The sequence below is a fragment of the Thermobia domestica genome, chromosome 13, assembly GCF_964235325.1.
Source record: "Thermobia domestica chromosome 13, izTheDome1.hap1.1, whole genome shotgun sequence".
NCBI lineage: Eukaryota > Metazoa > Arthropoda > Insecta > Zygentoma > Lepismatidae > Thermobia > Thermobia domestica.
This window is the reverse complement of record NC_137466.1, coordinates 161,100,930-161,125,443: the sequence shown is the minus strand read 5'-3', so window position 1 is coordinate 161,125,443 and position 24,514 is coordinate 161,100,930. Positions and strand designations below refer to the sequence as shown.

The window sequence follows — 24,514 nt, the reverse complement described above, 5'->3', positions numbered from 1 at the left end:
AAGTGATAGGTTTCCTTACAACAACTATCCGTAATGTGCATATTGGCTAGATAAGCCTTTTGTTTGGAGTTAGGCGGAAAGTCTTTAGTGTTCTAAACTAGCCAGTATTTACCGTTAGTCTGATTTTGTATGTTTAATTAGTTATTTTATTTATATGGAATAAACAAATGTTGCAAGTTAAATTGATATTGAAGAAAATATTACATGGATGTTCTTAAGTGAGAATGAGACTCTAGATATGATATGTAATTAGAGCTTAGGTAGTCTATCTAATTAATAAGTGATTAGAAGCTCTGGATTGAGGAAATATTTGATAAGGGCAAAGGTGCTTAGTGTCATGTTTACTACACTGCCTGACAGTTGCTAAGGAACAACTGATTTGTTTCACGTATTATTTCCGGCATTCGACCAATTACAATCAAGTGCAATGCAGAGGGCGTAGTTGAGCCAGTGAGCTGTTTAACGCAAATAGCACCGTAGGTGGTGGAACTTCACCTACTGAACTGTTAATTATGCTTCATATGTGACATATTCTAAGGTAAGTTCTTTCAATAAAATTTAAATTTTATACTCATCTACACGTATATTAATATCAGAAATAAACCCTTCTTATCCTTACCACGAACTCCAGTCCTGTTTTCGGTCATCTCTATGATTATGATCCCATGTATGTGCAATATGAGCTAAGACTATCACTGTATGTTCCCGGTCGCATAAAGAGAAAACAGACTTCGAGTATTTCAGAAACCACTCTCACTGTCAATTAAATTCAACACTATGAGTATGAATCCAATCACTTCCTTGCACTAAACTCGTTCTTTGAAGAGCTGGCAATATGCCAGGAATTTACTAACCCTAAAAGTTATATTATTTCTTCAAAGTAAGTAGACTTGTATGGTAAAATGGTATTGAAATACATTACGATAACCTCTCATGGAAAAAGAGTTAGGTCACGGAGGTGACTCGACTCAGATTTACGTATTGAATGTAATCGACAACGAGAGTTTTCTGAAATGCTTCGGGCTGTTTTCTCTTTATAGGACAAGGAACACTATTTTGAATAGTGTTAGCTTACATCACACATGCATGGGATCAGGGTCACAAACATGACCGAAATATAATCAAAATAGAATCTTAAACGGGAACGGAGTTCGTGGCACTGTAGAAATCTATGTTTTTTTATAAGTTTTTTAAATGATATTGTCATAATTTATAGCAAATTTCGTGATGACTGATATGATTGTCAATTACTAATACTTCAATTAGTAAGGTCATTGTCAATTAGTAAGGGGATCACTTCCAACATCTCATAACTTCCATGATATTAAAGTTTAGCTTCAAGTTAATTTCAGTGGTTAAAGTGGTTTATGGAAAATAAAATACGGCAAGTTATGTTCTACATAGTTACTTTCTGAACACCCTGCATTTATTCAATCTTTCCAATTTTTCGTTTACGTCAATTATAGTTACGTCATTTCTTGATTTGACTAGCTTATATGTGAGCGCAGTGATTATTAACGATCAATTTTGTTACTCACTGAAATACACGTATTTAGGAAAATTCTTATAAAAAGGCCGTGTCCATCTTAAACACAAACTAAATACAACTTTCTTACAAGACTCTATAATGTTTATTATAAATTTTCAAGCACGTAGAGGAAACAGGCCACGAAGTAAACTGGGAAGGAGCGAATATATTGGAATATGAAGGGAGACAACTGCTTAGAAAGTGGAAAGAAGCGAAGAGGATAAAAGAAGTTTACCATAAAGCTATGAACTTGAATAACTAACTAACTCTATGGCCTATGGAACCCGGAGGTTCAGTGCCGCGTTCACAAAAGCTCTCCACTGACTTCTATCCTTAGCTAATTGCATCCAGTTTCTACTTTGTATTCCTATCTCTGCGAGATACATCTTAATATTGTCCTCCCATCTGCGCCTAGGTCTTCCTAATGGTCGTTTTCCTATGGGTCTACCAGTCAAGACTTTAAAAGCGTTTCTACTTTCTTCCATTCTAGCTACATGACCTGCCCACCTAAGCCTCCTAGACTTGACGACCCTAACAATGTTGGGTAAACCGTATAAACTATGTAGTTCCTCGTTATGAAGCTTCCGCCATTCCCCATTCTCGTTCCTCTTGGGTCCGAATATTCTTCTCAGGATCCTGTTCTCAAATACTTTCAGTCCATGTTCTTCCCTCAGAGTAAGCGACCATGTTTCACAACCATACAGAACAACAGGCATGATTATCGTTTTATATATTTTAAGCTTCAAATTCCTCGACAGAATTCGCGACGACAAGAGATTTTGAACCGAATAGTAACACGAATTCCCTGCTTTTAGTCGACATTTAATTTCTTCGTGAATATGATTTTCGTCTGTTAATATTGATCCTAAATATTTGAAAGTATCCACTTTATCAAAAGTATTATTTAATATTTTAACGCCTCCACAATTTGCCGTATTACGGTCCCGACGCACTTCCATGTATTTAGTTTTCTCTGCATTTACTTCTAAACCCATGTCCCTGCAAGCGTTTAATAAGATCTCTGCATTTATTTCTACTGTTCTCCTATCATCCCCTATTAAATTTACATCATCAGCATATGCCATAACCTGGTGAATGCCGTTCAACTCTAGGCCCTGGTTGCTATCTTTGATTTTCCTTATGGTGTATTCCAGCACAAAGTTAAATAATAATGGCGACAACGCATCTCCTTGTTTCAGGCCATTTTCGACGTGGAAGCTCGTGGACAAAAATTTTCCTACCCGGACTTTACTTTGGGATTCACTTAAACATATCTTAATTAATCTAATTAGCTTTCTCGGTATTCCAAGTTCTGTAAGAACGTTGTATAATGTTTCTCTCCTAACGGAGTCGTAAGCCTTTCTAAAATCAATAAATAGTTGATGTACCGGGGTATTGTATTCCCACTTCTTTTCGAGTATTTGGCGAATGGTAAATATTTGGTCGATAGTTGATCGATTTCGTCTAAATCCGCACTGATAATCTCCAATAATTTCATCTGCGTATGGAGTCAATCTTGCTAACAGAATATTTGAAAGGATTTTATAGGATGTTGACAGAAGAGAAATGCCTCGATAATTATTACAGTCAGTTTTGTCGCCTTTCTTGTGAATTGGAACAATGATTGATTCTTTCCACTCTTGTGATAATTCTTCCTTGTTCCAGATAAGGAGAATGAGTTTGTGTATCTTGTTCCACAATTTTTCGCCTCCAGCTAAAATTAACTCAGCCGGAATTTCATCTACACCCGGAGATTTGTGTTTCTTCAATTTCTTTATAGCGGCTTCCACTTCTATTCGATTGGGTTCTGGAATATACGGTTCTGCGGTGTGTATCTCCTTTTCTCCACGCACATTAGTTTTTGGCTGCGTGTTCAGCAAATCGTCAAAGAAATCTTTCCATCTATTTAAGAGGCTATCCGTATCGGTGAGAACTGTTCCGTCAGATTTCTTTAATATATAAGCACGAGGTTGATAGCCTTTCTTAAATTCGCTGATCCCCTTATACATGTCCCGAATATTTTTATTTTTACTATTATCTTCAAGTTCCTTAATTTTAGCTTTCAAAAAATCCCGTTTCTTTGTTCTAAAAGTTTTGGAAGTTTCCCGCCTGGTATCTGCGAAATTTTGTGAAGTTGTTTCATTCGGATTTTGTAGCCACCGTAATTTTGCCTGTTTTCTCTTCTCTGCTAGTTTAATGCATTCTTGGTCGAACCATGGTTTGTTCCTACGTATTTCCGCGTGTCCCAATTTTTCTAACTGAATAGTGGTCTGAATGTTAATGAAGAGTGGGAAGACATATTAAAAAGAGAAGAAAGAAGAAAGGTACAATATAAGGACAATATAGGGTTAAATTTATTTATGCGTTTTTACAATATTCAGGTAATAAATTAGATTTCAATATTTAGGTAGAAAATTTCAATATTTAGGTATTCAATTAGTGTTTATTTTAGTTAATATATTTTAAAAGAAATATAACAAAATTGTTAACAATGTATTATGTATGTTAAGAATTTAAATGTTACGACAATGGACATATATATTGAATTTTAAAGAAAAGTGATTCCTGATTGGTAGAGATAACAATTGATGTAATATTATTTAAGATTTGTAGTCTGGTTTAGTAGTCTGGAGAAGGAAGTGATATACTTCCGAAACTGTACCATTTCTAATTAATTTATAATATACATTATAGACAGCCTTGTAAGAAAGTTGTATTTAGTTTGTGAGGAAAATTCTTCTAAATTACGTGAAGTTACTATTTTTGTATCCATCATTTTAGTATTACCGTATCCTAAATATTTGATTTCTTTAATTGAGATAAATATTTTCAAAATTATTCAATCAGAAAATTCGATGCTTATTAAAAACAGGCGGATTATATTCATAGTCTTTTAAATGTTTACATTTCCATTTGCTTTACTGTAGATGTTGCCATGGGAATAGGCGTGTGAACTCCTGATTTAAGAAACGTCTTGGGTTGAGATTAGTTAATTGAGAGTGATGGAACATGGAAGCCAGTGATATTTAATGATCGTTTTGCAAATTCTATCAGAAATAAGGTATGTTTGACAATTGAAGTGAACCTAATAAAACTTAAAGGAGTTTTTAACTGAATTTGTAGGGGAAAAATATGGAAAATGTCTTAAGGGAGAAAGTACCTCTAAATTCTTCATTGATCTAATTTCTTTTATCATCTTGCTTATTAGCAAATCCTGAGCATTAACGTAAGTTGAACCAATATTTTGGTTTGGGGATTCTTCAAATTAAAGGAACTTACATATAACGTTTGGGAAGTTTTTAATATTACAATTCAAATTACTTTAGTGGCAGAAGTTGGAATTTTGAAAGAACGGAAAAGGCAAATAACATGATTTGTGCCTAGTTTTGTTATAGTCCCTCCTTCTACAGAGTCCCTCGGAAATGACTATATTTTCGAGTACTGCACAATGTTTTACTACTTAACTCAATTACTAATATTTTGGCAAAATTAATGGGTCTTGGTGAAATAAAATGTAATTTTGGTTTTTAATTCAATGACTTTAAACTCATATTAGTGAAAAAATTCTTCAACCCAATTTTGTTCTGTAGAATGTTATCCATTATCGCAAGATAATCATAGCAAACTAATATCAATGGAACAAGTACAGTTTAATGGATATTTTAATTTTATTTAAAACGATTCTTGACTGGTTACAAAATTAATTGTCATACATATATAGATCAGATTACCTTCCTATTTTGATTCTGGTAAAGATGCATGCTTAGTGGCCCAAGTTGAATTATGTTTTGATAATACTTATCTTTAATTGGGCGGTATTATGCAACAACCAGTCAACCCACAAATTTTTTAAACAATGAGTTAACCCTGCTGGAGGGTTCGAACATATGTAAGGAACATATTAAAAAATTCTGGTAACGCGTTTGTGATCGGTCTGCCATCTATGAAGAGAAAAGTCAACCCACATACGGTAATATCTTGGGGAAAGAGAAACCTATAACTGCGATTTCCCCAAAATTGACTCGTTGTGGGTTGAATGGTTGTTGCATAACACCACCCAATTATAAGTAACGAAATGTGAATTATAAAATACGAACAACACACGAAATTTATATTTATGTAGGGACCAATATTAGAGTAGGTTAGTGATTTATGTTATAAAATGTGTAGAAAGCATGCAAGGCTATATTTTGATTTGATATGTATATTGACGTTGCATGTACAGAAAACAACGATCTCGTATTTCATGAACCATGCATCGGTAAACAACTGAATACAACTTTGTAAGAACATCTGAAATTTATTTTATTATTTATTTTACCGAATTATTGAAAATCGATTATAGCGAAAGCAATTGAGTACATTGTGAATTAATTAAGATCAGCTGTCACTAAAATGTTTATTACAGATTTTTCCTTTCCTTTTTAAAATGCCCTGTGAATAAAAATTAACCTAATCGATACATAAATTTATTTCTGTACTAAGCTAGATAATTTTTTTGCATTTAAAAAGTTGTACGAATTTTTCAATATAATTCATATTATGAGAGATCATGCGGTTTTCATTTATTTATTTATTTATTTATTTATTTATTTTTTAATTAGGGAAGAACGCAGACTGAAAGTATTTGAGAACAAGATCCTGACACGAATATTTGGATCCAAGAGAAACGGGAATGGTGAATGAAGGAAACTTCACAATGAGGAATTACATAATTTATATCGTTCACCAAACACTGCTAGAGTAATCAAATCTAGAAAGCTTAGGTGAGCAGGTCATGTAGACAGAATGGAAGAAAGTAGGAACGCTTTCAAAATCTTAACTGGAAGACCAATCGGAAAACGACAATTAGGAAGACCTAGGTACAGATGGGAGGACAATATTAAGATGGATCTCGCAGAAATAGGAATACGAAGTAGAAACTGGATCCAGTTGGCTAAGGATAGAAGTCAATGGAGAGCTTTTGTAAACGTGGCATTGAACCTTCAGGTTCCATAGGCCATAGAGTTAGTTAGTTAACAGTAACAGAGGTCTCAAGTGTTCAAAAATGAACCTGGAATACATCTTCCGAATTACAATTTTGACAGATTTACGGTAAATCATGCTGCAGTTGCAAAATAATAATACTTATTATTATTATTATTTTTTAAAAGTAAAATTTAATTTTTTAGTATTTGTAGGAATATTCCTAACAGCTGCCAAAATGGCGGTCTTATCTACAAAATTATTACACTTTATTAATTATTATCAATACATATACGTTTTTAAATAGTAAGTACAAGGTTCAACAGCATAGGGTACGAGTTTATTTGAGATAAGTGCACCCTGAAGTATATTTTGGATGTTATATATTAATGTCAGATTACGAACTTGAATAACGATTTTAGTTTATCATCTTCTCTCTTGTAACGCTTTATATTTGTTTGTTAAAGTTTTGAGACCCTTTTTCAGCACCGAGATTGCATGATACATGAACCTATAGTTTAAGGTGGAATCCAAGTCATCCTAATGGGGTCAAATGTTAATACTCTCTCACCACGAATCGAATCCGGCATCACATGCATCAAAGTCGAATGCGCTAACCACTAGATCACCGGGGAAGACTTTGTAACGCTTACGAGGCCCCATCACGGCGAAATTGAAATACCGCTAATTTTACAGTAATTATGTGATATCTTCAAATAGATAAAAGATAATCGAAAAGTGGAAAAAGAGCTCGCTATACAATATTATTTTACATGAGACACGGTTACCACGACTCACTTATCTGCTTTCGATTTTCAGCCATTTAGAAAATCTTCATTTATTTTCGCGTTTCTAAATGACTGCGAATGGAAAGTTGCTAGGTGACTCGTGATAACGGTACCTCACGCAAAACAATATTGTCTATCGCGCACTTGTTCCACATTTCGATTACCTTTTATCTATTTGAAGATATATAATTACTGTAAAATTAGCGGTATTTTAATTTTGCAGTGATAAGATCTCTTAAGGCTACACATCTATTAGGTTATTATTACATGAAATTCAAAATAAAAACAGGAGCACTATTCAATAGCCTGTACCTTATTAAGTTTTTTTTTTTTTTTCGTAATCAACTGCGAAGTCACATAAGGAAGCAATGAACTTTCTGCACAAAACTCTTTATAGCTATAATTGTTAAACCATTAATTTGTATATTTTACAGCTCTATACATAACGATAATTATTTAGAGTATTTTAACGTAACTACAGTTTATGAGCGGCGTAGCATAAGGGAACGCCGGTATGCACGGCATCCCCTCTTAATAAGAAAAAGTACGTATTTCATTATATATAAATTGTTTGCTTGTAATTATCACAATTATTTCCAGTGCAATCTTCTGCATGTGGTCACTCGCCTTGTTTTGCCAAGCGGAACCTGCGCATGCGCGTCACTCAGATGCACATTTTCTGTCTTTCCTCTTGTCGTGTGCTATGTTCTTTGGGCATCCAGGCCTACTGCAAGCATCCGAGTTTTCGTCTGCTTTCTGTCGAATGCGCATGCCCAACTACTTGTTTCTTACCCCTCTTCATCCCTTGCAACCTTACTTTTGCTTTAGATATAAGCTGGCGTATTCGCAGGTATTACCAACTCTATCTATTTAGAACTAAGCTATGGTTTCTGTACAGAACGTACGAGCGCTAATGTCAAGGAAATAGAACAAAACAGAAATGGTTAGTTCAATGCCTTTTTGAAGTATGTCGCTTATGTAAATGATAGTATAAAAATAGTTATGCTTTAATAGTAATTAAATACGTACATCGTAATTGTAATCGTAATTAAAGCTAAACTATTAATCTTCATCATAAATACATAGTATGCCCAGTGGCGTAGCCAGAAACTTTTTGAGAAGACTCATACACACAAGCATACCAGTAATATAAAGCCAAGAAGAATCAAGGTCACCGATTTGGTAGGTCAAGAGAGCCAGCCCACTCCGCCCCTCGCAAAGATTGCTTGGGCCCTTCAGTATCTGGATATCTGACAAAGAAATAGGCATACAGATACAGGCCCCCAGAGTTATTTTAAGTGCTTTTATTTGCATCTTCAAATGATATATACACTCAGTCCCATATTCACGAACGGGCGTCTGAGGTCCGGACCTAAGATGACAAATTTCTAGGGGCATTTTTTTTTAAAGAACGAGATTGAAGTATGGTATGCGGAGAAAGAAGCTGCCCACGAGAGAGAAATAAAGGGAACTATACTGGAAACAATGTTCCTACAACAGTATGGCCGAGTTTTCTCGTCACAACGGTAGTGACAAGAAGGAGCTGAGACAATTCCTTATTGGCTTCTAATGTAATCCACGCAATTACCTATGTATGCCCCAATAGGCCCGCAATTAGAAGGGCCTTCCCCCCTAATTTTTTTTTTTATAACCCTATATTTCCCCTCGAAATAGCTATGTCTTGTTGATTGCAGTAGTATTGTACCGCACAAGTGACTAACTTTGGCATCCCCATTTCGGAATACCACGCTACGCTACTGATAAATGTACGCTCATATCAGCTCCTTGTCAATAAAAATGTATAATTACAGAGACAGAAATAATTTTATCACTTTAAGAACAAAATTCCACCTGAACTACCGCCAGTAATTATGATTGTTTCTTTCTTTTCTTTTGCATTTTTTTAAACCTCCAGGATTACCTATAACTATGCTGTAAAATAAAACTTTATTTCGAAAACATTTCGAAAAGTGAACAACAGAAGTCTCCGTTCAAGATAATTCCTTAAATATGCTGTAAATATTATAACAGACAGTCCTCGACTTACGCAAAATGAAAGTACCATGGCTCTGCGTAAGCCGAAATTTATCTCGAATTTTAATCGTAATTTAAGATTTGTATCCAACATTTATTTAAAAATAATAATAATAATACCGCAATCCAAAAATTCAATTGCATAATATGCTTTATAAAGATAATATGCTAATATGCCTTACAAGGCGAATACTAAAAAAGCTTTTTTTTCTATTATATTCACCTAATTCTTTCATGCTTCACTTATTAGATGGCTCTCACAATAGAATTTAGAAATGTAATACCACTTCTTACTTCAGATGTAAATCCATTCGAAAATTGTATTATTCGAAAATATATATCGGAAACTTCTTAGCAAGTAAAGATTTACGTACGTCGGATTTACGTAACTAGGGGACTGTATTTCTAATAAGAAGCGAATATCTCTTGGAGATACTTACCGATAACGCATCTAATTTTCCATCGGCAAGAGCCTTTACGAATTCATTGGGAGTTGGAAAAGTCGCTCTCGCTCCTCCTGGCTGATCAAGGGATTCAGCTTTTGCCATAGTTGGTGCATCGGCTTCTTGTGCTGTTCCCATTATATACGCTGTTCCATATTCTTCAGCTGTTCCAGCTTCCCCTGCGTACTGTCCTGAAATGCCTGGCATTGATTTCGTCTCATAAATGTCAGAAGTGCTCTTAAACTCATCGTCCGATGCTAGTCCACCCTGACTTGAAGTAATAGCAGATGATGAAGTAAGACCTTCTCCTCTTTTGAATAACTGCAATAAAACACGCCAAATGAATATTAAATTTTTAAAGCATTAAGTAGTTACAATTAAGGAGAATTAGGACCTTTATATATATATATATATATATATATATATATATATCAGGTTATCTACAAAGTATTGAACCTTTGAAGGTCAAAATTGAAAATACACTTATTTTTATTTGAAAATAACATTATGACACCACATATTCACCATTTTGTTCGATGACGTTCCTTCATTTTTCAGGCAACATCATAATTCCGTCGCTATAGAACTTTTGTGCTTTTTGGTCAGAAAACTGACACGTTTTCACAGACCTCCGTTCAGGGAGTTCTACAGAGATCGAAACAAAAAATAGTCTAACGGTGCAAGATTTGGGATATATGGTGAGTGCATTGAAACTTCCCAGCCAAGTTCTCTTAATTTCTGACAGATCGTTAAAAACTTAAGCGGTCTGGCGTTGTCAGCGTGGCATACGATACCTTTCTTGTCGACTAGTTTGAGCCGTTTCTTTTGAGCTGCTAGATGGATTCGCGCTAATTGTCGACAGTACAAACCCGAGTCTATCGTCCTGCCAGGTGGCAGCTGCACATGATACACGATGCCCTTCCAATTCGAACAAACGCACAGCATAACCTTCCTGGGTGTCAGTGTTGACTAAGCTACAAACTTTGGGGCTTCTCCTCGCTTCAATTACTATTTTTTTCGCATTTATTGTCGTAGGTTGTCCACTTTTCATCACTTGTGATCAACCGTTTCAGAAATGGCTCGAGTTCGTTAGGTTTTAGTAGAGATTCGCAGATGGAAATTCACTCCAGTAAATATTTTCTAGTCATATCACGTAGCACCCAAATGTCGAGCTTCTTTTTGTGGTCAGCTTTCTCCAAATGGTTCAACAGCCCTACTCTCTGGTGATGACTGTTTAGGTCTTTCATAATTTCATGACTGCTTACAATGCCGGTCTTGCTCGACTTTTGCCGGAATACCATCCATTTTTGTTGTGATTGGTTCTGGCACTGCGAAGAGAATCTTGGACATCAAAATTATAAGAATTCTAACACTTTTTGCACGCCTACTAACTTCACCGGTCAGTTGTCAAATGACGTTAGACTTTACCCTCTACGACTCATATATCATTCAATTTGGAACACAAACGCCATCTCGTGCACAAAATCCTCGGACCTGACACACTGTACTAAAAATTCTCTCATCGGTTGGGCTCTTAATATATTTTTTTTATTTTTATTTTTAAAGCTATTTGGGTTTGGAGTTCGATGTTCCGAGCTTATATGAAACAAGAGCCTACAATTTATCGTGAGATGCAAAACATATACGCTCCCACAGGAAATTGATCCTGGCTTTCCAATGCTCAAGGCGCGTATACTAGCCATATCCACGAGGGATATCGAAATTTCATTTTAGTTATGTTGTTGTCATGTCTCCTTACAAGAAGTCCCTACAAGTCTACAAAACGCATACAAGGAAGCGAAAATGTCAAAGTAAAATTTATATACGAAAACAGCAACAGTTGTTTACCTATAGATTTATATTGCCATTACTCAGAAAAAAAAAAAAAATAGAGTAACCCAAATGAAGAAGAAAATGAATATTCAATTTAATAGTCTACAGTTAAGTCCTGTAAGCCAAACGAATGATATAAATGATGAAAGAATTGCTAATAACACAGAAAAATGCGAGAGTAATAATAATATAAAAATCAAAAAAGTAACGGGATCGAACCAAGAACACTTCTTTGCATTAGAGATGAACACTCAACAATGCCATGCCCTCGTTACAGTATACACATAGATGTTAATTTAAACTTTCAAGAATAATATTTGAGTAAAAAAATAAATTCATGAATACGAACAAAAATTTCACAAGTTAGCTTCGTCAGTTTTTTTTTTTTTTTTTAAACTAAGTTTATTATCAGTTTTTCAAGTAATTTTCATTTCATGGTATTTTGCAGCTTTGGAACAATATAATAATTTCCCATTTTTTGATATCAATCCCAACTGTTTTGCAATGTACGCAAAACACGAGTAAGTTTCATAATACCAGAGCGGTCAAAAAGTTCCCGGAATTTTGTTACAGCTCTTTATTGCCACAATATAAGTACATATTTACTTAAGGTGGATCACTAGGTGTCCTCGGTGCTATACTAAACAATGCTTGAATAGTGCAGCGTTGCCAGGTAGTGTCGTGTGTTTACTGGTGCCAGGTAATAAAGGAAGTAATCATGGAATTCTGCTTGGATACTTACTGGGGAAATTAGTTTTCGATTCACAGCTAATTACCGCAATTCACAGCTAAGTTTCGCTTCTCGAACTGCAACGCTAGAATCCAGGAATTAAATGTACAGATTTGGCAACAACGCATGATGGCGTTCTGCGCAAGTTTCTTCTCAAAATCTATTTCCTTAAATATAAATTAATATTTAAGTAAAATGTGAAACGTAACACGAAAAACGGTCAAACAATATATCTATTTCGTAATAAGATCGTTACTTTAAAATACTTTATACATACAAATAAACATTTCATAAAACTGAGCACCTCTAGTAAGATCTAACAGCAAGTGCCATCTTGTGTGCTCATTGTAAAACGAATCAAATATTTTCTTTTATTTGTTACCTTTTTCGATATCAGAAGACGCAACCAAATGAATCAGTGTCTTGTATTGTAGCTCAAACGTAACTCTATCGTATAGTACAATAATTATAATATGTAATGTTTCATTGCACAATAATTAAGGGAATGGGCTAAAATATGTACTGACTTACGGGTGGTGATCCACCTTAATTGCCTTCGGAACACACAACTTGCTCAACTGCTCCTGCCATTGCTGGAAACAGAGACGAAAAGTCCTCTTTTGGTACCGTATCCTTCGCAGTTCAGCTGTTACGTTGGTTTTGATCGTCTTTTACAATGATGAAACGGGCACCTTTGAGGCCAAGTTTTCCTTAAAGCATTGTCACCGTAAACTGTTTAAGGCTATCAGACTCTCTGAAGCAGATTTCTCCCAAATTGCACATGAAATTGCACATGAGCATGAAAGTGTACCAAAGGGATGCAAATACAAATTCGTCTGTGGTAAGACCCTCGTAAGTACAAACTACTATGGGTGTGTAGTCCGAAGACAAGCTGCATACTGGTCGCAAACCTGTCCACCATGTAACGGAAAGCTGCAAGGAAGAAATACAACGCATATGGGTTCTATAAATTCAGAGAAGTTTCTCACGTTGATAACCTAACGGTGATTAGTTTTCTTCTGCATAATGGCTACCAACAGAACTAATATGGAATGCACCAGCTGCTATCCTAATGCCCAGGTGATAAACAGTGTCAAGTTGCTTCACAGAGGCGCAAGTAGATGAATAAGCAATACTCTGACTTGAACCGAATAGAACCATGGTACAAATGCAATAAAACAATACGATCCGCACCTTAGGTACAACGCGAACGTACACGAAAACTTCCAAATTTTTCATATCCAGTTGTATACTAATGGGGGTCTAGGCTCAAAATAATCATAATGATTGATTTTCTAAAGTTATTTGGTGCTTCCGAACACCCTGTATACATGAAAACACACTAGTAATAAAATGCATTTTTTAAATACACTTTTCTGTTTTTCTCCATCAATAGTAATTTTGAGGAAAAAAATAAAGCAAATTTAACTAAATAAATAAATAAAATAAATAAGAAGTCATTTTTTGAAGTATGTATGAAAATTAAAATACGGTACTTTTAAAAAAGTTTGGTACAGTAAAAAGTTTCCTTTGTAAACAGCTTTTTCTATTTCTCTGTGTTCCTATATTTCACTCTTCGTATATAAATTTGTATAAATATCTCAAAGTGGCCATTGTTTTTCCCAATTAGGTGCCCTGTTGTTTCAAAAGCACTTTTGATGAATGAAACTGAAGAAATCCTGATTTTCATAGTAAGAAAGGGAATTAAATTACAACTACCAAGTTTTTCTTTAGCTCTACGTAGCGTTATCAAACATCTCGCATACATTGGTATTCCTTTACTTTAACCCAGTGGCGTATTTAACCCAGTGGCTATCGGGCTCAAGCACCCCCGAAATAAATTTGTTATATGCACAACTTCATTAAAATTTGTCGGCACCCAAAAGGAAAAATATAAGTATTTATTCAGGCGTTGTGCACAGCCCCCCGGAACGAAATTCTAAAAACGCTACTGCTTTAACCATTAAAATTAATATGTATGTAGTATCAGAAGGCAGTAAATAAATGATATACAACATACCATTCAACAATATATAGTTTCTTTGATCTATTATTCATTCCTTTCCCAATTATGCATTAAACGTGTACCTACCAGTCTATTAGAAACTGCGGGCACTGGATCAAGAAGTGTGTCAGCTAATTCATCTGGACTGCGTATCATTGCTAAGCCTTGCCTACTTTCAAATCTTAAATATTCGGGTTCAGGAGAGAAGGAAAATTCTACACGCTTTTTCTTACCGCTATTTCGCTGAATTGTTACAAAAGAAAAAAAAATAACAATAAGCATAAGCAAACAGAAAGCACATACAGAATTTAAAACAAGCATTTACATAGAACAGCAAGTGCACTGCATAGCATAGCATAGCATACAAAACGTGAAATGTTCAGGCTAAGCAACAGCATTTTACATTATTCGATCATACTGTACATCACGTACACACTCACTAACGAAGAGTTAAAATAATAATAATAACAACTTGCACGTATGTAACAGTGAATAAGCAAATGCATAAATTAAACTTAAAAACAGACAGAATGTATTATGCAAACTTAGAAGAAACCTTAGAAAATCCGAAACAATATTGGCTTCTTGAGATCACACGTTTAAGAAGCCAGGTTGTCATTTTACAAGAATCTTGTAGCTGTCATTAAAAAAAAAAAAAAAAAAAAAAAAAAAAAAAAAAAAAAAAAAAAAAAAACTACATGTAAACGTAGTCTTGAAAGGTACATACGACATTTTCTTTTTTTACCTGCAAGGAGTCAAACCATGTGAAACTTTCGGGGTTGTCTTGCTTTCTACCTGCTATCGACCTCACGCTGACATAAAGAAAAAACAGTTTTGCTCCTTCCGAAACGACGGATTCATTTGCAAGGAAGGGGGGGGAGGGGGAAGGGGAAGCGCGCCAAAATACACGTTTTTGATAACGAGGTTCACTATTTGTCCACTAGAATACAGTGCTGCACGGTTAGAGATATCTTTCTTGCTTTCAGAAAGTTGTAACGTGTAAACAGTAAATAGAAAGATCGGGTTGCTAGATTTTTTAATGACAGCTACAAGATTCTTGTAAAATTATAACCTGGCTTTAGAGACTTTGGGGCCAATTAAATATTGACTTGCGTGATCGCAACGCATCTTTGCGATCAATTTCCAACAAACAACGTTAAATGTATTTTTTTCGGAATTTGTGTAATGATGTAAATCGTAAGATTTTGCCATCTGAAAACTAAGTTTATCATATGGAAAGTCTCGAATCCGAATTTTAGAACAAAATTTCTGAATAAACACACTATCTGTTTGGTGAATTTTTTTGCAGAGAGCAAGCAAAATTGTACAAAATCACAAGTTTTCATTTGGGATTTGACTAACATAGGTATGTTAACTCCACGCAAAGTAAAATTGCAAACATGTCGTAAACGAAGAAAAAAATTTTGCGAGAGACTGTGATCGTAAAGGTTCGGAAGAACGATATTTAATCGGCCTCATTGTTTGTCGTAAATTGATAGCAAAGATGCGCTGCGATCATATAAGTAAATATTTAATCGGCCCCTTTGTTCCGACAGCAAATAAAAGTTTAAGCAACAAATCAAAAAGAAGCGGCTGGCTTTCACACGTAAGCTCAAACGATTGAGAAAATTCACTCTTACAGGAAGCTGAAAAAAAAAAAAAAATCGCAATAATGAAATTAAAGGGCGGGAAAGATGGTGTAAGTACCCTTCACCATGAGATGTGTGCGATTATGGTTTCCAGAACATGTAGCAGAAGCAAATAGCAAAGCGACCAACAAAGCAACACCTGCTTACCTGTTAATAGATCCAAATTTTTAAGAAGTTTAGACTTCTTGACTACATTTTATTTTATTTTATTTCTCTCCATTTTTACGGAGCAGGACCATACTTTAACAAACTGCGTTTTGCAAATTAATGATTACACACAAGAACATATTTAATTGATCCAGTTTCAATAATAAATTAGAAGTTGTGTTCCAAATCCACGGAAGTTTGCAAAATACTAAATATTCTTTGGAGGCAATTCTAAGGTTTTGATCAAACTGAACTATAATATTTACTGTCAGGAAGTTAATTTTACCTTAGTTCGAAAAAAAAAAAAAAAAAAAAAAAGTTTCGTTATTACTTGCTTTCATGCTTGGCAACTTGCCTCAGCTCTTTAAGAGTATATTCAAGTAAAATTAGCGCGACAACTTCTTTATACCTAAAATTACTTAAAACAAAAAGTAAAGCTTGAATTCAAGAACATAACTTCATTGTGCTTGGAAGAGAAATATGAAACAGAGCGGAGAGTGATATATTCACTAACCGTGAACAATAGTTGAAAATTCTTACACCATTTTATTTTATCTAAAATCTGTAATGTTATGTTCTCAGAATACTAATTTTGTAGTGATATTAAATGACTAACATGCGAGGTCCTGGATTTGATTATCGTTGAGGGCTCAAATTTTTTCGATGTTTGCTGAGCGTCGTGAGGTCATTGGCTAACTACTTGAATTAAGAGACATCAGAATCCAATCTTAAAAACGGGGAAAATGGTAATGGGAGCCGATGTCCGACCACACATCACTTATTCCGATTACTAAACTGAACTCTATGGCTTTGCAACCCAAGCGAGATTATAGTTGGCCAGGTAACCTTTATTTGGGTAATATATGGTCAGCACATCAATTATCTTCAGAACGAATTTTCTCACTTCCTTGTATTCCTGTGTCAATTTTTCTCATCGATATTTCGAATGCTTCACTGGGGCATTATTCCTAAAAAAACACAACTATTTACATAGTTTTTTTTTTTTTTTTTAAGCTATAACTAAGCTCTTCACCCTTAGTTATAGCAAAAAAGTGGAAGCTATAAGAGTTATATAAATCTATAGGTAGTAGCTCATTACAAACCTCCAGTTAAAATGCAATTACAAACCCCTAAAAATTACAGAACTATTTTTTTTTCTTCCAGTAAATATACAGGGTGCGGTATAAGTAACGCCCTTTTTAGCTTTAATTGCATTCTATTACATATTATTATTACATGTAATTTTTGTGTTTTATTTTTATGTTTTGTTTATTTGTTTAGTTTTACAATGTTTTACAATATTTTACAATATTTTTTCCTCTTTTACTATAGGAATTTGAGACAAGTATGGTCTTGTGATTAATAAAGGAGCAAAGAGTGAGAGCGGTTCAACTTTACTACAAAAACAAGAAAAATGGTGCTGAAACCGGTCGTTTGTTAGCTGAGGATGCAACACTCGACAGATGCAGAGCCGAAACATCACAAGTTTAATAAGGAAATTTGAAAGAACAGGCAGTGTAAATGATGCTCCAAGATTCGGTAGGCCAGTTTCAGCAACGAATGTGAAAAAGTGTGCAGAAGAAAAAGAATCATTGTTGAGCATTCCTCAAAAATCCAGTAGACATCTTTCTCAAGAGTTAACGATACAAGTGTTCGTACAGTCTTAAGATGAGACCTTACATCGTTCGTGGAAATGTGTCAAAAGATTTGTAGAAGTGTTGCTAGTAGGGTTCAACATTGTATTGGACAAGAAGCTGGGCATTTTGAAAATGTTACCTAATCTGAATGAGTAGCGTTGTTTTGTTGTTTTCATGGAGCAATACTTAATTTCTCAGATACTGTACTTTATACATTTAACTAGCATAATAAATTTAAGTAACTTAAAAAATTGTGTTACTTACGCCGCACCCTATATATATATATATATATATATATATATATATATATATATATATATATATATATATATACAGATATAGATATAGATAGATATGTATATGTTGTATATGTTGCTTTATTACTCTTTCTTTCAAAGTCACTGAATCTACATACCTACACAAGTCACCGGTTAGTGATGAAGACTACTAAGACTACTATGTAAATATATATATATAGAATCCAGTCGCTGAAAAAAAAATAAATAAAAGAGAATTAAACTGACTATTTGTTAGTTATTTAGTGGGCTAAAATTATGTTTTGTTCAAAAAATCTTGGTCATCCACATTGGTTGAGAAGTCGATATTCTGGCAACCATATTTAGGAATATCTAATTCTTTGCCTTTAAATAAAGATCTCAATTGGCCAAAGAAAATCCTCTTTGTTTAATTTAATTCCAACTGTAGGTAAGAAACAGTGAAATCTTTCAGCTTATCATCCTACGATTATGCCTGTTAGGCTAAAGGAGACGATTAATGCAAGTGAAATGATGAGAGAAGAATTGGTGGATTGAAAATGTGGAAGAAAACGGGAGTACCCCGAGAAAACCCACTGAGACGATGTCCACCACAAACTCACTTAGCCAGGGATCGAACCAGGGACCTACGCATCAGAGGTAAGCGCTCAACCAATGAGCCCCCATGTAACCTTTGTATTGCTACAACTAAGCATGTGAATATTTTATCCCCCCCCCCAAAAAAAAGCCGTTGTTTGTTCATGAGGAGGGATGCCTAAGAGAAGCATTCAAGATATCGATGTGAAAATTGTCAGGAATAAAAGAAGGTGACAAATTCGTTACTATTACTGTGTGTTCCATGTGTTCCATAAGTAATTAGCATCATTATTATTTTTGAGTTTCTATATCAATGTTTGCTATCTGTTAAATAAAGTAGCTCGCAAACTGCTTCACGATGCGGATCAACAACGAAAATCCCTTGCTTCAATTGGGGAAAGAAATCCGTAATTTTGAGCGGACTCACTACTCATTCACGATTTTTACTTGAACACGCACTCCTGTTCGTTTCAGTGTTATTAACCCTTGGTTTCAGATATACATATTTCTAGTCCAAGATAAAGATCATTGATGCATTATATCTTATTTTAGTTTTTGGCGTTTCTCCTTTTTATACATATTGCTTCTAGTTCTCCGTCACACTACTGAAAAGACTTTTTGAAAATAATATCCACATGCATTTAAACAGAGGTCAACTTTAAAATGAACAATAAAAACAAGCATTATACAGTACAAGTCAAAAGTCGATTTGCCATAGGACAATATACGTACTTTTTATAAGTAAGTATTTGATAGACTGGATACAGAATTTAAAGTAAATCTGCACCGCATCTATACAAGTTCCAGCGAACCTTTGGTAACAGGTATGTGTTGCCATTAATCTTAGCGCAAGTAATAAATCTTGACGGAATAAACAGAATATTTCACATATCTTTAGAAGTGTGAAACCGGATAATTGTGGTGCCCATACAACCAGCCTCCGATAGCCCATCAATGTATCAGGAAAATTGTAACTACTCAACCAGCGATGGACATATGTAGTGAGTAGCTTAGCATTTCAGACGGCGTATCAAAAATCAGGTTCAGAAATATATGGAGCCCAACATAGTCAGATAATTTTGTGTAACAATCTCGTGAATACGAACTTAGCATATACAATCATTAGATTTAAATCTCATATACGTCTTCTGGAGGATAATAAATCTTTCATTTTCTTTGTCAAGGTCTGTGACTGCTCACATCTTATGCAACTTGTCAACACGTGTATCACAATTACTAGGGCAGTACATCAAACATTTATAGTATGCATGTGTTGGTACGTATATTGTACTAGTGTGAAAAACGTTTGGTATAATTTGTGTAATGAAACTTTTAATAACTTAACGTTTACCACACACAAATATCCAAAACACGTATAAAATGATCAACATGGACTACAGGTACTCACAATATTAATGACAAGAAAAACAAGTTATATTTACCATAAATGGTCATTGAGGTTTAAAAAAAAATCAAACAAATGTGGCAATTTTCTAAGAAAAATAAATATATTCTACGTACCATAGTACTGTGACTTCTAGGAGGTACTTCAAATACTGTTCCACCCGACCTATCAGGACTGCGCATCATCGATGCCGAATGCTTTGCTTCGTCCCTTAAGCATTCGACTTCATGGGATGGTGAAGATAATTCTACAGACTTTTTTCTACTGCTACTCTGCTATAGTATAATTGTAATAAATTTTTTTTTAAATATATATATATAAGAAAAGCATGATAATACATAATAAAAACAGCAAGCTAGAGTGTCAAGTAAGTTAACGTCCTACACAAATGAACTTTGTTACTTTTAAGTTGGTAATTGAACAAGAACGTTTAACAACAATCGGTATTACTCGTACCTTTTAAATCCTGATATTATTTTCACACTAAAGTTTTTCGGATCTAGCGAGAGCCTTCATCAGGATATTTTGAAAGGTGTTAAGTTTTAAAAAAAGATTAAAATGTTTCAGTATTAGAAACTAAGGAAATCACCATGAAGTAGTTTTTGCTTCGCAACAAGTTAAATAGGACTGATAAAATGCTTTGGGTGGCGTATTGCACTCTACTAGCTTGAAGCATAGTCATGAGAAAAAGACTGGAAACTTTCGAAATATATGTGTGAAGAACAGAGAGAATGATAAACGAATGAGAAATGATAGAAATAGCAGGGGAGAAAACAATAATTTTAGAAGTAACTAACTGAAATGCCCGTTTTTCATACGGCAAGAAATTAGTTTATGGAAAACATTCTTGCTTTCTGTCCTCTTTCTACTTACGATAAGTATGTAAACCAAAGAAAACTGAAGAAAATTCAGTGCTAACTATCTCTAAAAAATTGATATCAGTGCTAACCATATCCAAAAATGAATTTCAGACGGTGTAGCTGTTATTCTTTATGAAAATTAACACCCCTTTATCCCATCCCTTTAGGATATATTTCAAAGTATAATTTAAAAAAAAAAAAAAGAATATATCCAAGTGGTCACTACGTTCAAAAATTAATTTAAATGGCTATTCACTTTGCCCTTTTTTGGTTAGAATTCATTCAGTTATATTTGCGGGCTCTTGTATGCATTTACAACAGAGATAGTTCTATCGTTTATTTATATAGGTGTTTCTAAACAAATACGAATTATATGTAGAGCAATATTTTCTTTCAAATCTAGTTTTAAATGCCCTCCGATTATAAGACTGTATACATTGTTCGAACACAATTTCAATGATTACTACACAATCAATGTTTAAAATGACTTGAGAAAGGATATTGTACGGTGAATATTTGAAACTTACTTTCTACTTTTAAAGTTAGAAATCTTCGAGGAACTGGTAATATAATTATTAACATAATACAAATAAATTACTTAATAAAAAGATTAGACACAAGTTTTATATATTAATACAAGTTTAGAACTCACTAGGTCAGTATCCGTTGGTGAACCCAGTGTACTTCCAGGGGGTATACCAAGTTGAGATTCCAGTTCCATTATTTTGTAACGTAAATAGTCTATCTCGGCATTCTTTTCAGTCATCAGTGTATCCACAACCACATTGTAAGGTAGAACACGAGGCACCTAAAAGATAAAACACAAAACTGATTAAAATAATACGATGGTGTACCGACTTATTTCCGAGATTACATGATTACAATTAAATTAAGGAACGGATAGTTTCATATTACAATTTGTATTTTTTATGCTTCAATCTCTTTCAGATCACAAAGATATTCAACCTTTCATAGGTACTTGTTCTGAAGAAACGGATCATGAATTAAAATGAAACTACATGAGGTTCAACTTAAAGCATTGTACGCTAATTACTTTCTAATAACTTATTATTTCACATTTTCCCAAATATTACGTAACATTATAGCAATATCGGAATTTCTCCCCGAGTGTCTCTAGTATTACAAAATACTTGATGTGTCGCTTACTATAGAATAGAGTGAAAGTTTTTTTAAATCTAATTTCAGGGTTTTCAACAACTTAACCTTGAAAAGTTCCTACTCGTGCCACGCACTATAGAAGCGAGCAAAATATTTTATCTAATTTCCAGGGCTCATAGTGGTCTGGTCTCTTGTAAATAGTTGAAAAGTGAACCAAAACACACGAAAAAGTGACCAAAATCTCATCATGCCCTTTTTTCCTTTGTCAATTTCTCCATTACTCTCTCTCTTTGTTTGTTGTTTTGTTTCATCTTTTCTTCTTTACTTTTTTCTTTTCTTTGAACTTCCTCCTTTCTTAGGTTTTCTGAGTATTCTTTGTAGTTACGGTAAGCAGACTTAGCAGGTGTAAGAAGCTTCTGAGTAAGTGGAACTAGTTCTGGCCTATTTCCGAATTTCTTTATCCTGGACAATATATTTAACTTAGCATTGAGAGTTCTCAAAGCCATGAAATATTCAAATTCATCACCTACTCTTAAGAAGAATATACAAGAAGCATAATACAAAACGAACACCATGAGTCGCACAAACACACAAATACAACGTTGAGCGGAACGTTAATTATTACGAGAGAAAATTAAAAGACTATTATGATACAAGAAAGAATAGGGTTCTCAACCCCACCTTGAGAGCTTAAGCATCCACAAACCATCCACTGTGCTTTAGAAAGAATGAAACCTGAAGTGAGAATAAAGCTGACTGTTTCACATGTGGCAGCAAGTACTGAAGCTTTCAGAAGAGTGATGACTAACAAGCTTCTGCCTTTTTCCATTTATTTTTATAATATTTGTCTTAGAAAACTTCCAATGCAAAACATAAATCACACGAAAAAGTCACTTTACCTTCCAAAAAAGTAACTTTTAGTGACAACTTTGAAAAAAAGTTACTTTTAGTGACCAACTTGAAAAAAAGTAACTTTTATTTAAAAAAGTGACTCGCTATGAGCCCTGTTAACTTTTGAACTTTCAACAACTTAACCTTGAAAAGTTTCTAGTAGTGTCGCGCACTGTAGAAGCGGGCGAAATTTTTTAAAAATCTAATTTCAAGATTTTCAATAACTTAACCTTGAAAAATTTCTAGTGGTGCCATGCACTGTAGAAGTACGCAATATATTTTATGTAATTTGAGGGTTTTCAACACTTTAACTTTGAAAACTTTTATAACCAACGAATCTATATATACAGGGTGGACCATTTATCTTGAAACTTCCTTATAACTTCTAAACTCATAGATGGAAAACGCCGAATTTTTTGTACGGCGTAAACTTCAACAGAGAGATATTATTTGACATAGTCTACAATATCAACGGATTTCAATCTCAAACAATGCTGGAGGAAGGCACATACGAAGTTGAATTAAAATTGGATAAATTTTACGAAAGTTATCGTGGAACAAGTCAGTTGAGACGAATGTTAGACGATTGCTGTAATCGACACATCAGACAGTCAAGAAGTACACACATCTTTAAACAAATTGCGCTTTGGCGATATACTTCTCAACAACAAACAGTATATCGCAATGACTATTTTGATAAAAATATTTTGTAGTAAGTACAAAAAACATGCAATTTTTCTTTCCTTTTTTTCGCAATTTTTACAAAAATGTGGATAAAAATGGGATGGTTAAGGAACGAACACGCTTAATATAATTAAGTTACATACGTATTTAGGAAAGGTTTGCTTTCACGCTAGAAGTTTCCCACATGTTCTAATTTTCCAAAAGACGAAATTTTTGGATACCACCCTATCCGGGAAAATTAAGTCAAAATTTTCTTTAATAAAATTTTCTTAGTGTAACTACTTCTATCCTAGGGCTTCTTTTATCCCAAGCCAATTAAGTAACTCCTCTCTTATCCATTTTTATCTTTACATCTCCATCATCTCACCTTCCTATTTTTATCATGGTCATCTTGGTTTAATTGTAAATTCTTTCTCTAACGCTTTTCTTGAAACTTTCTCCTGTTTCAATCTTCTTACATGTTCACATCATACTAAGTTTTCTTTGTTTATATCTTTTAACAAGCTATCTCTTATTACTGTCTTATATATGTATTCCTTATTTTTTTCTTCTATTTATCCTTAACATGCTTTTAGAAACATTTGTGTTGTTTCTATCTCGCTCCCTTTCTTTCTCTGAAAAATGAAATCTTTGAGTTTTACGTCCCACGATTATGCCGGTTAGGCTAAAAGAGACGGTGATGATGAGAAATGAATGAAATGGCAGAAAACCGAGAAAACCCACAAGCACGGTTTTTGTCGACCAGAAAGTCCACACGGCGCGAGCTGGGATCGAACCAGGGACCCTTTCTTTTTCTGATCCTTGCTATGTAAGCATAACGATATACAATGTGTTTCAAAACAACATCGACAACGTTTGGGAGGTCATTCTTGACACCAAGATAAGACAAAAGTATAGACCAACCTGGGTGCAGAAATCTGTCATTTCGGAGTTATAGGCTGCCGA

General features: G+C 34.3%; 1 protein-coding gene across 2 annotated transcripts in view; it reads right to left on the bottom strand.

Moving 5' to 3' along the window:
* The window catches only part of LOC145668685 (uncharacterized), a 742,633-nt gene that overhangs the window by 96,368 nt on the left and 621,751 nt on the right, over positions 1–24,514 (bottom strand). For both annotated transcript variants that reach the window (XM_081736754.1, XM_081736755.1), the window contains exons 40-43: positions 21,528–21,683; positions 20,132–20,290; positions 14,414–14,569; positions 9,756–10,079 (exon numbers count right to left, since the gene is read on the bottom strand). In XM_081736754.1, the coding sequence (XP_081592880.1) occupies positions 9,756–10,079; positions 14,414–14,569; positions 20,132–20,290; positions 21,528–21,683 (795 nt within the window). The remainder of the gene's footprint in view (positions 1–9,755; positions 10,080–14,413; positions 14,570–20,131; positions 20,291–21,527; positions 21,684–24,514) is intronic.